The sequence below is a fragment of the Malania oleifera genome, chromosome 2, assembly GCF_029873635.1.
Source record: "Malania oleifera isolate guangnan ecotype guangnan chromosome 2, ASM2987363v1, whole genome shotgun sequence".
Taxonomy (NCBI): Eukaryota; Viridiplantae; Streptophyta; class Magnoliopsida; order Santalales; family Ximeniaceae; genus Malania; species Malania oleifera.
In genome coordinates this window covers 18,131,428-18,143,674 of record NC_080418.1, presented here as the reverse complement: position 1 = coordinate 18,143,674, position 12,247 = coordinate 18,131,428, and the positions used below count along the sequence as shown (strand labels likewise).

Below are 12,247 nucleotides of genomic sequence, written 5' to 3'. Positions count from 1 at the left end.
TCTCCTAACACTAGAACTAATTTATAGAAATCCAAAATCATATACTTTCTTGAGACTAATTAACAAAAAAAAAAATCTAATATAGTGTGCTCTATTGTGGCTAATAACAAAATATATAACCCATTAAAACTATTTGTAATATGATACAACAAGGTTTTTAGAGCTAGATTATTTTTCCTTCTTAAATTGAGGTGCTCTGCACCTCCCCACTTTCTCTTTAAAAAAAAAAATCTATCTTGTGTGTGTGTTTATGTGCTCTCCACCTCTTCACATTTCTTTTTTCTTTTCTTATTCGTTTGTTGCTGCCTCCTCAAGCCTTTGAAATAAGGCCTTTCACTTCCCCTTTTTTTTCCTCTATTCTTTTCTTTCTTCCTCTTATATTTTGTTGACCTTGGAGTTGATGTGCTTAAACCCTACAAGTTCATGAGAAAAAAAAATCACTAATGATTGAATTATAAAATAATCTAATTTTTTTTAAAAATATTCACAAGTAACTAAAAATATTAATGTTTTCCTAGTAAGCTAAAAATATGAAAATGACTCTAAATAACTAAATCTCTAAAATATCTCAATTCTCTAAAAATCCCAAATAATAATTGTTTTGACTTCCTATGAAGGTCTGCTCAAAAACCTTTCAATATTTAAATTCAACGCACCACAATAATCTTTAAGTTTCATTATAAAAAAAGAGAAAGAAAAAGTAAGAAGCAATACAAAGACCTATCTTGTTTGGAGAGTTGTAGCGGGGCACTTATGTGCATTTTTATCACATGCAACTTGTAACTTGTTTGACTCTTCCTCTCTTCTTCTGGAAGTTTGCATGATTTTTTTTAAAGGTGAAGTTTACGTGATTTTTTATGACGGATCTAGAAATACTTAGAAATATTTTATTTCTGCAATGGCAAAATTATCCCTTGTTAGTTTTGCATATATTAGTATTACAATGCATAAAACATTATTTGTGCTAAGACCCACACATATACACCCTATACATACATATATACATATATAGTCCAACAATTATTGCTCAATTCATTAACAAATATTTAAGATAATGAAGAGGAAGAGACCAGTGACAACGAGCGACGGAGTTTTTGCTCAGAAATTCGGTAGCTAAAGCGAAATAGCTATATTTTATATATATCTAATGTGAAAGGCAGAAGCCAATCAAGACCGCATAGCGCAGTGGATTAGCGCGTTTGACTTCGGATCAAAAGGTCGTGGGTTCGACTCCCACTGTGGTCGCGATTTTGTAATTTCTCCTTTTTACTGTGATAACGTGGTCCAAACTTCTCAATTTATTTGAGGAATTATAATGGTTTGAATTAATAATTTAATAATTGTTGAACATTTAATAATTAATTATAATTTTTATTATTTTTTTAGAACATTGTTTTAGAGACTTTTATTGTCATCACTATAAAATCGAGTATTTAGGCTTCAATTCGATTCTAATCATAAGAAAAACACATAAATGCATACAATAGTGTAAGAGTTGGGAGCATAAGAATATACCGTAGTCAATAAAGTTAATGCTAATTGAATTGATGCCTAAGTATGGGTATGTGAGATTATCAATGAATTTAAACATCACTTATGGACGAATAGGCATCGGATAAAATCCTAAATCTGCAAACCGACTCATTTAGATGCAAATCAAAAAATTTAAACCATATTTGACTCATTTAATATGCAGATCAATCATTACAACAACAACAACAAAAAAACCAAACCTTAGTCCCACAAAGTGGGGTCGACTATATGAATCATTTTACGCCAATTTATGCAGATTAATCATTAATTAATTTAAATGGGTTGAATTTGATTTGGATTAATAAATTTTTATCCATTTTACAATGTCTAACCCAAACGAATACATAGGGGCTTTTGTTAAGCTCCTTCGTTTGGGTGGTTGTTCTTCAAAGTTGCAATTGAGGGGGAAAAAAAAAAACTTAACGAGACATTTGATTATAAATAGGGAAAAATATACTTATAAAACATTAATTTTTTAAATATTTAGTGCCTGTTTAAGTGTAGACAATAAATTTTTTTTTTTAAAATTATTGAATAGCAATTTAATTTTTATTTTTACAATTTGAATATTAAATAAATGAATAATAATAATAAATATTTTTTGGATAGGAAAATAATATTTAAACAATAAATTTGATCAAAGGAAATGAAAAATCATTTTACATAAAGGTATTATCTACCTACCTAATTTACACATGGGGCATATATTTTTAATGAATAATGAGACGTTTAACTCCTTTAATCATGGGGTAAGTTATATTACCTAATAATTCTTGTACTAACTTAAGCATCGAGAAAAATCCTTGAAGGCTACTGAAAGCCTCTCAAGTTTTTTTCTTTTTCTTTTTATTTCCTTAATTGTAAATTTTCTCACAAATGCTTGCAGACTTTAGATTTGATTCTTAGTGTCAATAGTTTTAATACTATTTGCTTATAAAAATAGTTTTATTTTATATTTATAATTTTAAAAATTTTATTTTACTTTCAAATTTATATAAAAATATTGTTAATTTTTTTAACTTTTTTTTTAAAATATATAACTCTTACTTTACATATATGAGCATGTATTTGTATTTTGGACTTTAATTGAGTAGATTATGGTTTTTTTTTTTTTTTAAATCCGCACAACTCCAAATTCAAGTCTCAAAAATCATGAACACAAATACTACCATATAAAATTTTTGAAAGACTGAAAAAAATAAGTTGTCTTTTATTGTAATTATAATACAATATAAAAATAAAAAAATTTAAATTATTTTGAACATTTAAAGAAACACTTTACTTTTTTTAACAAAAAAAATTTTATTTTTTTAATTTTAAAATTTTAAATTATGATGAGTGCTTATATACATGATTGAGTTCAAAATTAAATAAATTTAAACTTTCGGATCAAATTAATATTCACTCATGTATATCAAATTCACCCATAAGCTCCTCACGTCCTACCAATGTGATTGTCACGGCCTTCTTCACTCCCATTTAATTGTATCGACGTGTAGTGTGTGTATGAGTTTTCCCCACCCCTAATTGATTGGGACAAAAAAAAAAAGGGAAAATTTAATGAACAGACTTGCGGCTGCCCTGCCAATTTCTCTGATGAACAGTGGGAACACAATGACTATAGAGTGTAAACACAAAAGAAAATAGTGCCAAGTTCACGCGGCTGTACATGTATGAAACAACACTCCTTTATTCTTTTTTTCGGTGGGTGGTTGTCTTTTCATTTTTGTAAGTCGCAAATCCTCAAAGCCTTCAGAACTTTCCCTACATTTGTAGTGTCTGGAAATTGGAAAGAGACTCGGAGTCAGGAAACCAACACAAAAGTTTTTAATGTCACATACGCGTTTCCCTGCATTTGTAGTGTATGGAAATTGGAAAGAGACCCGGAATCAGGAAACCAACACAAAAGTTTTTAATGTCACATACGCGTATGATTTATTAATATGCAATAATGGAAAGAAATGATCTTTGTGAGCTAGCGGGGACCGTGGCTGCTAAGAGTTTTCTGTAAGCCAGCGGGGGCCGTGGATGGTAATTGAGATGTGTTTCGGGGGTCAGATTGATCGAACGTCCAACTCATGCACGGAAGTCATGTCCACATTCCGGACTTTACCTGATTAGCGAGACCTAGGGGGAAGACGTTGATTCGTAATTTTGGTGCCGCACCAGGGGCTCCGAAGAGCTTGTTAGTGGCTGGAATTCCTATGTAATAAAAAAAATGGAAAGAAATGCAATTAGTCTTTATAGTTTTATATTTCCATTATATATATTTTCTTGGCATTTCATGTCATTCTATGTACCAAATATTACATTAGATGAGGTATGTATTGTTTGGGCAAGAGTCGTAAAAAGCTTTGTGAAAATGAGTGTCTCCTTTAATAATTCGATATATGTTTCCATGAGTTCTAGGAGATCACTCATTCTCTTTGAAACAAGAGTTGCCACATTCGCTGGACTGCACCATTTAATGGATCTGCAAGTGTTTTTGACCTTTAAACAGGAGTTAGTGAATTCTCGTAGCCTCACGACGCGTAGGAAAGATGATTCTTATGCCCAAGCAAAATGAAAAAAAGAAGTATATCCTTTTGGGAGCATTTAGTTTGTTATATCTTTCAATATTTCTAAAATTGTGGCTCATGCTCAGGTTTGTTTGAGCACAAAAATCTTACATGGTGGACTTTTTTTCATTTTTAGAAATAAAAATTTTCCACAACATATAGTCATCATATTTCATCCTCTCTCATGGGTAAGTCACGTGAATCCTACCTTTTGCCATGAAATTATCCTCACTATTTTGACTAGTTGAACAATTTCCTTACAATATAGATTTATTACAGGCTATTATTATATTAAAAATAATAAATTATTAATTATTAATAAAACAAACAAAAAATTATGATAATAACTATTAATAATATTGTATTATAATAACATAACCTAATGGTTAATATTTAAAGAATATCTTGCCCTCAACTATTTTAATTAATTTGATTATTTAAATATTAAAATTAAGATACTTATCTCTATTAAAATGGTTTCAAAATGTCACAAACCTACCTTAAAATTTAAAAAGACCTCCTTTGAAGTTTGTCAAAAAGACACAAACCTCCCCCTTAAAAAATGTTTAAAATTTTAACATTCGTGGAAAGGTCATTATCTTTTTGCTAAAGCAAAGGTTAGCATTTTTTGCCCTTTCAAAATTTATATCTGTTGAAAATGTTAGAACATGAACTGGCATATTTTTACATTGAAAATATAACTATTCGTCATAACTTTTACACATGTTAAGAAAATAATAATTATCTCCGCCTGACATTCCCACATTGAAATATTAGGATGAAAACCATCATCATGGACAGCACAAGATATACACTGGAAACTGACATTCCATCCTCAAAAATGAGAATTCATTACCATTATGAGAAAGTTTTCTTGATACTGCGAACCATTCAGTGTGTACCCTTGCCCTTTCAAACACAATTTGATCCGATTCCTTCTTTGACATAATCAACTTCCCATCCCTAATTGCAAACTACTCAAATCCAAAAAGATAATCTTATACCATGCTTGAAGCATAGATTTCAGGACTTATATTTAGAAAATTTAAACAAAACTTAATACAATTTTATATTACATTTTATTCAAATAAATTCAAATTCCCGAATGAACTCAAAGCATCTTTGAGTTGCCAAAGGTTACTAGAACTGAGGCTCTATAACTAATTTATAAAGTTTTAACTTCAGTTTTAGTTTGAAACTGAGATCAAAGGGAAAATCTTTATCCACTTCTGAAGATCATACTGGGGTTCAAGGTAATTTTTATCATTTTTTCAATGTCTTGAAAATCAAACCTCAATTCTCACATCACAATGTACCATGTGATAAATATTATATTATACCAATCAATAATCATCATATACTCTTATACATGATAGGCCAGAAACAAATTCGGTTAAATTGTTATACCAACTCCAATTTCATTTCTATTTCATTCGACCCCTTCTACAACCTTCATCCTACCAAACAAAAGCACAATCAAAGACAGCACACAAGGGCTTCATAAACCTTTACTAGTATTCTCAGGCTCATCAAATGGAAGTTCAATGAAATACTAGGCACAAAGGCATAGTCTTGCTTTCAACCCTACCTCAACAACCATGGGGTATAGCATAAAAATGGAACTAGGAAAAAGAGAACAAAAACTTTAAGGTCTCATGAAGAGTGATCACGCTAGGTGCAATATCAAAATAATTCTACGTTCAACTGAAAGCAAATTTTAAACATTATCGCGTAATTGCATTGAAATATTAAAACACAAAGGATCCTTCCCAACAGAGACCTTACACCTTAATGGCATATTTCCTCATGGGAAAATACATTTCCCTCTTCTTCTCCCTTTCTGTCTTTAAAGATGCCTGAGCAGAAAAACAAAATGGATATCAACAACAGTGTGCACGAATGGATGAAACCATAAAATTCAATATGGGGTACTTCCAACCCTTCAAAAAAAATTATTTGTGACAATACTTTTTGCACTTCAAACTTATTCCAACAATCATTTGGTCCATATTAAGCAGTATGTTCACTAAAAATGTTGCTGTCACTTGCATAGTGTTTGGGTGCATAGATTTCTAAGTTTGAAGTAGGATTTGTGTGAATTTCTCCAAAATCCATGCTCCCAAACATAGGGTTAGAGAATTGACTACATTCCAAACTAGGTTTCACTTATATTGGTTCACTTATTCCTGCTTTCTTGGCCATCATGGGAAAAAAAATGAAAACAATTGTTGCAAAGCTTCAATATGCTTTCAATAACTAAAAGAACCAGTGAAGAGAAAACAAACATGATGAACCCACGATACAGAGAAAAATGAATCTGCATGCTGCAATGCAATCAATAAAATGACAAGCATCATAAACAAATAAATAGCTAAATTTATTTCGCAGTGGATAAAAAAAATATTAGGATCCTACCTGCCCCGCCCCACCCCCCCAAAAAAAACACACACACACAGAGGGCCCAACCAAAAAAGAAAAAAGATAAATGGAAAAGTAAAAGCAATAAGCAATCAGTAAAATCAGACATTGTAAACAAGCAAATATATTGCTAGATAACTTATTCCCCAACAGACGTAGTATAAATAAAATATTAGGATAATAATACTTACTACCACCACCACCACCACCCCCAACCCCCTCGAATAAATGGAAAAATACAACATGCAATCAATAAAAATCACAGGATTGTAAACAAACAAATAAATAATCCACACCCTGTAGATAGAGTAGACAAAATATTAGGGTACGAAACATGTATCCATGTTGACATTTCCAACATTATGGAACACAGAAGTTGAGTAGAAACCTACAATTTCTCTTTGGAATACTGACAAAAAAACTCACTTTGATGTCACTGCCGGTATGAGAATCACCATCAGCATTATGGAAATGTCGTATCTGGGTACTGCTTCGACATTGGAGAGGCTTCTAAACTAGTGAGGCAATCCTATAATATCCCCTCAGTTGCTCATCATGCTATTTCACCCTCTGCCATGGTGACAACTGACACCCTTCTCAGGAAGCAAGTCAACAATAGAAGAGCAGGATAAACCTACTCACCAGAAATGATTTCACCTAGAAACACATTTAGAAATCTCTGGGCCCCACAAAGTTTGCTTTCATTGTGTCAGCGGCAACTCTGAGTAGCATTCTTATTGTTAAAACAACAAAAGGAGGGATGACTTTCGTTAACAGATGCTTTGTGTGAAGTAGACACTGAATCCATTGATCCATGCCCTCCTTCACTGCCTATAGACCCAGAAACCTCTACAGTCAGACCACAGCTCTAGTCAGTCAGAATTGGGTTACTACCATGACAGTGGAGAATGAGATTTGGGCCTGGAGAGGTATTTGTTCTAGCAAAGAAAGAAAGAAAGAGAAAAAAGAAAAAAGAAAAAAGAAAAAGCCTTTTGACACTGACCCCTCTCGCCATTTTCTGGATCACGAGGGAAGAAGCAGAAAATTTTTTGATGCATTGGAAACATCACTCATGATTCTCAAATATAGATGGCTTACCACCCTCTTTAGTATTATGTTCAGCATCTTGTACAATTCTTGATTCCTTAAAATTATTGTATCTCAAGTGATACTTTCCTTTCAATCTCTGTTTTTTTTTTCCCTGTATTTGGCACCCTCTTCATTCCCTTCAATGAATTATATTTTGGCTGATTGAAAAGAAAAAAAATATATATTCCTAGTGTCCCTGTCCCACATCAGGATTGTACAGTATATTGGCCGCATTAGGATGGATTAGGTCTCAAACTTGTGAGATGCCTTTTGTGGGCCAAAACCATGAGGCTTAATGAGCCAAGGCAAACAATACCTCATCGAAGTTAGGATAAGACCATTACATTTGGTATCAAAGCCACCCTGGAGGTACGACAATGTGATTGATTAGAAAAAAGAAAAAATAAAAAAGAAAAAGCCTTTTGACACTGACCCCTCTCGCCATTTTCTGGATCACGAGGGGAAGAAGAAGAAATTTTTTTGATGGATTGGAAACATCACTCATGATTCTCAAATATAGATGGCTTACCACCCTCTTTAGTATTATGTTCAGCAGCTTGTACAATTCTTGATTTCCTAAAAATATTGTATCTCAAGTGATACTTTCCTTTCGATCTCTGTTTTTTTTCCCTGTATTTGGCACCCTCTTCATTCCCTTCAATGAATTATATTTTGGCTGATTGAAAAGAAAAAAAAAAAAATTCCTAGCGTCCCTGTCCCACATCAGGATTGTACTGTATATTGGCCGCATTAGGATGGATTAGGTCTCAAACTTGTGAGATGCCTTTTATGGGGCAAAACTGTGAGGCTTAACGAGCCAAGGCAGACGATACCTCATCGAAGCTAGGATAAGACCATTACATTTGGTATCAAAGCCACCCCGGAGGTACAACAATGTGATCGATCAAGTCTTACATAAAGGCATGCTAGCCTGATGAGAGCACCAAAGATCATAATGAGCATGTCACAACTATACATAATGCACGTACTATGGGATCTTGGCCATATAAGGATGTAATGGTCTAATCTAGGTGCCTTTCTATGGCGCAAAGCAGTGAGACAAAATGAGGCAAAGTTGACAATATCTCACTGTAGTTGGGTCAATGCCATTACATCTAGAAAATTTTTTAATATTATGAAAGTTACAAAAATTCAAATTTATTACATTCACAATGATTCCACCCCCAATTGGTTGAGAAGATGCATATTGCACTATTAACCTATCCAACAATAACGCATCTAGTCTTTTTGAAAACTTCTTTGTTTAACTCTTTTTCATGGGATTTCCATCTTTTTAGGAATCTCAATGAAAAAATGTTGATGAGCTTACAACCTTGATTACTGCATTATATTGCATTGCTCCTTCCGACAAGGATGATGTGAGGAGTTGGCACGCACCTGGGTCTCTTTTCTTAAACATCCAATGTTTTCCCTATGACCCACATCATTTGGAAGGGGCTAAGGTTCCTTTAAAGATTCAAACCATCATTAAGATTGTGATTCTAAATAGAATCAATACACATGATTTCTTACAAACAAGAAGACACTACAAGTCTCTTATTCTTGATACGTGGCAGATGCCCCATGAGTCCAATAAAACAGATGCTAACCTTTTCCTCTAGTGCTAGTGGCAAACCACCTTTGGAATGCTCTCTTCTCTTGTTTCAGTGAAGCTTGGGTAGCGCTTCAAAATATGGAAGATCTCTTGCTCGTAAGACATTGGGATCTTGGCTCAAGTAGGAAGGCATGTGTTTTACAACATGATGCCATCTTTGCTATCTTATGGACCATTCAAATTGAGAAGAATATGAGAACCTTGAAGGGTCCCACAACTTCTCAAATTTGTCATGGGATAGAGTTGTATTCTTGGCTTCCTTTTGGGCCCGCTTGCTTGGATTTTTGGGCTTTGTCACTGTCTGGCCTTCAAAGGTATTGGAAGGTAGCACTTTCATAATCTATTTGGTCATTGCTCTGTTTTTTGTAACACAACTTGTCCTCCTATTATTATACAAATGTACCTTGAATCTGCCTTTAATATATTTTCCTCTTATCCAAAAAAAAAATAGTGCATTTGCGTAGTAAAAGGAAAATGGAGCATTTGGTACTTGTTTACGCCTCCTTGGTGCCTTCACGAATGATCAAAACGAGCATAAAATTTGCTTAGTTGATTCCAGCAGGTAAAGATCTTAATTTTGGAATTAAGATTATGCTGGGGTAGGGATCAATGAACTTTAGCATGCTCAGTCCAATGGGACTAATTTTAAACTCATTAGGCAATGAATGTAAAAGGCCAGTCAAGTAGTCAATGTTTTTTGACTATTCAATCAACATTAAATGGGTTCTTTATGTGCTAAAAAATTTCGTTTCAATTTGGTGATCTCAGTACCCCATGCTATCTGTACACTGAAATTTATACTAGGAAAAGGTGATCAAAAAATTGATGAACAAGTCTAGAGAGGAATAGAACTGATGCAAGAATTGGAGAGGAAAATCTTTCATCCATTTTTTAAATCCATGATCAAAATTTGGCAAGAACAGTTAGCTATTGAATAGACAACTCAAAGATTGTGCAGAGGGGGATAGGCTGGCGAAGCTTCTAAAATGGCAATGTCACTTGCAATGACTGGCTCAACTGAAGGGACTATTTGCATAACATTTTTAAAGCCTTAGCATTAAGGGTCATCAAGGGTACCCTCACAGAGCTTCCATATTTACAAATACAAATATCACCTCCCTTGCACATATTTGTATAAATCAAGGATCAATTAAATATGTATTGAAAACAGAGCACAGGAGGAGAATCATACTATTAGCAATTTTTGGCATTACAAGTGTTCATACAACCCCACATGCCAAAAGGTTAGAATAAGCTTGCTCCATTCATTTTAAGGCATGCAATATTTTACCAAAAATCTAGTTGCCACTGTGATTAGTGGATGGCTGCATAACTATAGACAAATTATTAACACTGTTGCAAACAAGCCTATCAAAGAAGGTAAAGCTCAACGCACAGCTCCCCAAAACATTGGATTCTTCAAGGTTAGGCTTGGTCTGCGAAATATCTATTCTTAGGAATAGAATGTTAACATATAAAGATTAGACAAATTACAAAAGATGAGTTTTCATCACAAAACAAATGGCATTGCAAAAAAAAATTATGAATCTGTAAGGTGAAGTAAACCAGGAATAACCATTCCCAAATTTCCCCATTGAAATCTCTATCCATATCATATTCCATGTTGGATGAATTAACCCAAACTTTTGTGTTAGTGACATGCTTCTAAAATATTACATCTCTACACAATTTCAATTAGAACTCTATCTTGTTTTATTCTATTCTTAAGAAAAAACATTTCTCGAACCAAAATAACCTAAAAAATACAGAAATGAGTAGGGTCACAATCTGCTAGCATTGTAGAAGTGCTCACCTTGCTTCCTACCACTATAAGCTAATGTAATATTTGCCCAGTGCTAAAAAAATGCCAAAACAAATTATGCACAAAAACACTAAAAGTAAACAGTATGAAGCAAAGAAAAGTACCTGATGCTTAGTAAGGCGTCGTCTAATGGCTCTGGTTTTCTTCGGACGCAGATCAAGTGGCAGGAACTTCTTCTTCTTGTAGGCTTCCCTCAATGCAGCCTTTTGCTTCTGTGAAATCACTGTCAACACCTGCGCAATCGACAGCCTCACCACTTTTCTGCATTCACAAAAAATAAATAAATATATAAATGACAACAGATTACTCATAGATATGTGCGTGCGTGCGTGTGCGTGTGCGTGTGCGTGTGCGTGCGTGCGTGCGTGCGTGCGTGCGTGTGCGTGCGTGCGTGCGTGCGTGTGTGTGTGTGTGTGTGTGTGTGTGTGAGTGAGAGAGAGAGAGAGAGAGAGTACATCTTAGAGAGCTTGTTAGGGGCTCCGCCGGTGACCTTGGCGACTCGGAGGAGAGCAAGCTCTGCTTTCAAATCCTTCAGCTGGCTTAGTAGTTCGGCCTTGGACTTGCCTCTGAGCTCGTGAACCTTGATCCTCGCTAAACACATTCAAAAACACAAATCCAAAATTAGAGAATAAGAATTCGACAATAAAATGGAAGAATAAAAAATGAAGCACTTTCATTCTTGCTTCTTCGGAGTGCTTCTTACCCATGGATTCCTCCTCTCCCTCTCCCTGTCCCTCTCTGAAATGAAAAGCTCCGAGACCAAACCGAGCCCTAGACGGCGTTTAAATATCCCTGCTTTCGAAACCCTAATTCGGGACAGAACTGAAACCAGATGAACCCAACACACCTCGCGATAGTCCACGAGCCGAGTGCATGTGGGCCGGGCCAGGGTTTCGCGTTTATGGGCTGCGCCAGCAAGCGTAGGGGTTGCCCGTGACGGGATTATTGACTGGGCTTCACACCCAAAAATGTTATATAGATGAGACTTGGCCCATTAATGGGATTATTGAGTGGGCTTTATTCCTAGTTAAATGTTAAATAGGTGAGTATGAATCAAATATGTTGGGGTAAGATATAGTGGGTTTAAAGTTCAGATATAAATTAATTTATTTTATCTATTTCATTTTTAAAAATAGATATATTTTCATTTTTTTATTTTTACTTTTTTTTTTTCAAGATTTTCACATAATTCATTTTTTTTTAAAGTATTTT

At 34.2% G+C, this 12,247-nt stretch overlaps 1 protein-coding gene and 1 non-coding gene across 3 annotated transcripts; one reads left to right on the top strand and one right to left on the bottom strand.

The window, feature by feature from the left end:
* The first annotated feature begins 1,171 nt into the window (after nt 1-1,171).
* TRNAR-UCG (transfer RNA arginine (anticodon UCG)) lies at nt 1,172-1,245 on the top strand. The gene has a single exon. It is a non-coding gene; the product is annotated as a tRNA-Arg (tRNA).
* A 4,343-nt stretch (nt 1,246-5,588) lies between these two features.
* Nucleotides 5,589-11,979, bottom strand: LOC131149355 (large ribosomal subunit protein uL29-like). Of its 2 annotated transcripts, XM_058099741.1 has the most exons (4): nt 11,739-11,979; nt 11,491-11,626; nt 11,140-11,296; nt 5,589-5,947 (listed from the first exon to the last, which is right to left on the bottom strand). In XM_058099741.1, the coding sequence occupies exons 1-4, from the start codon at nt 11,740-11,742 to the stop codon at nt 5,873-5,875; spliced, it is 372 nt and encodes a 123-aa protein (XP_057955724.1). In that variant the 5' UTR covers nt 11,743-11,979; the 3' UTR covers nt 5,589-5,872. The 2 variants fall into 2 exon arrangements, with proteins under 2 accessions (XP_057955724.1, XP_057955723.1); XM_058099740.1 differs by lacking the exon at nt 5,589-5,947 and having other exon boundaries at nt 8,689-11,296.
* Nucleotides 11,980-12,247: the final 268 nt, after the last annotated feature.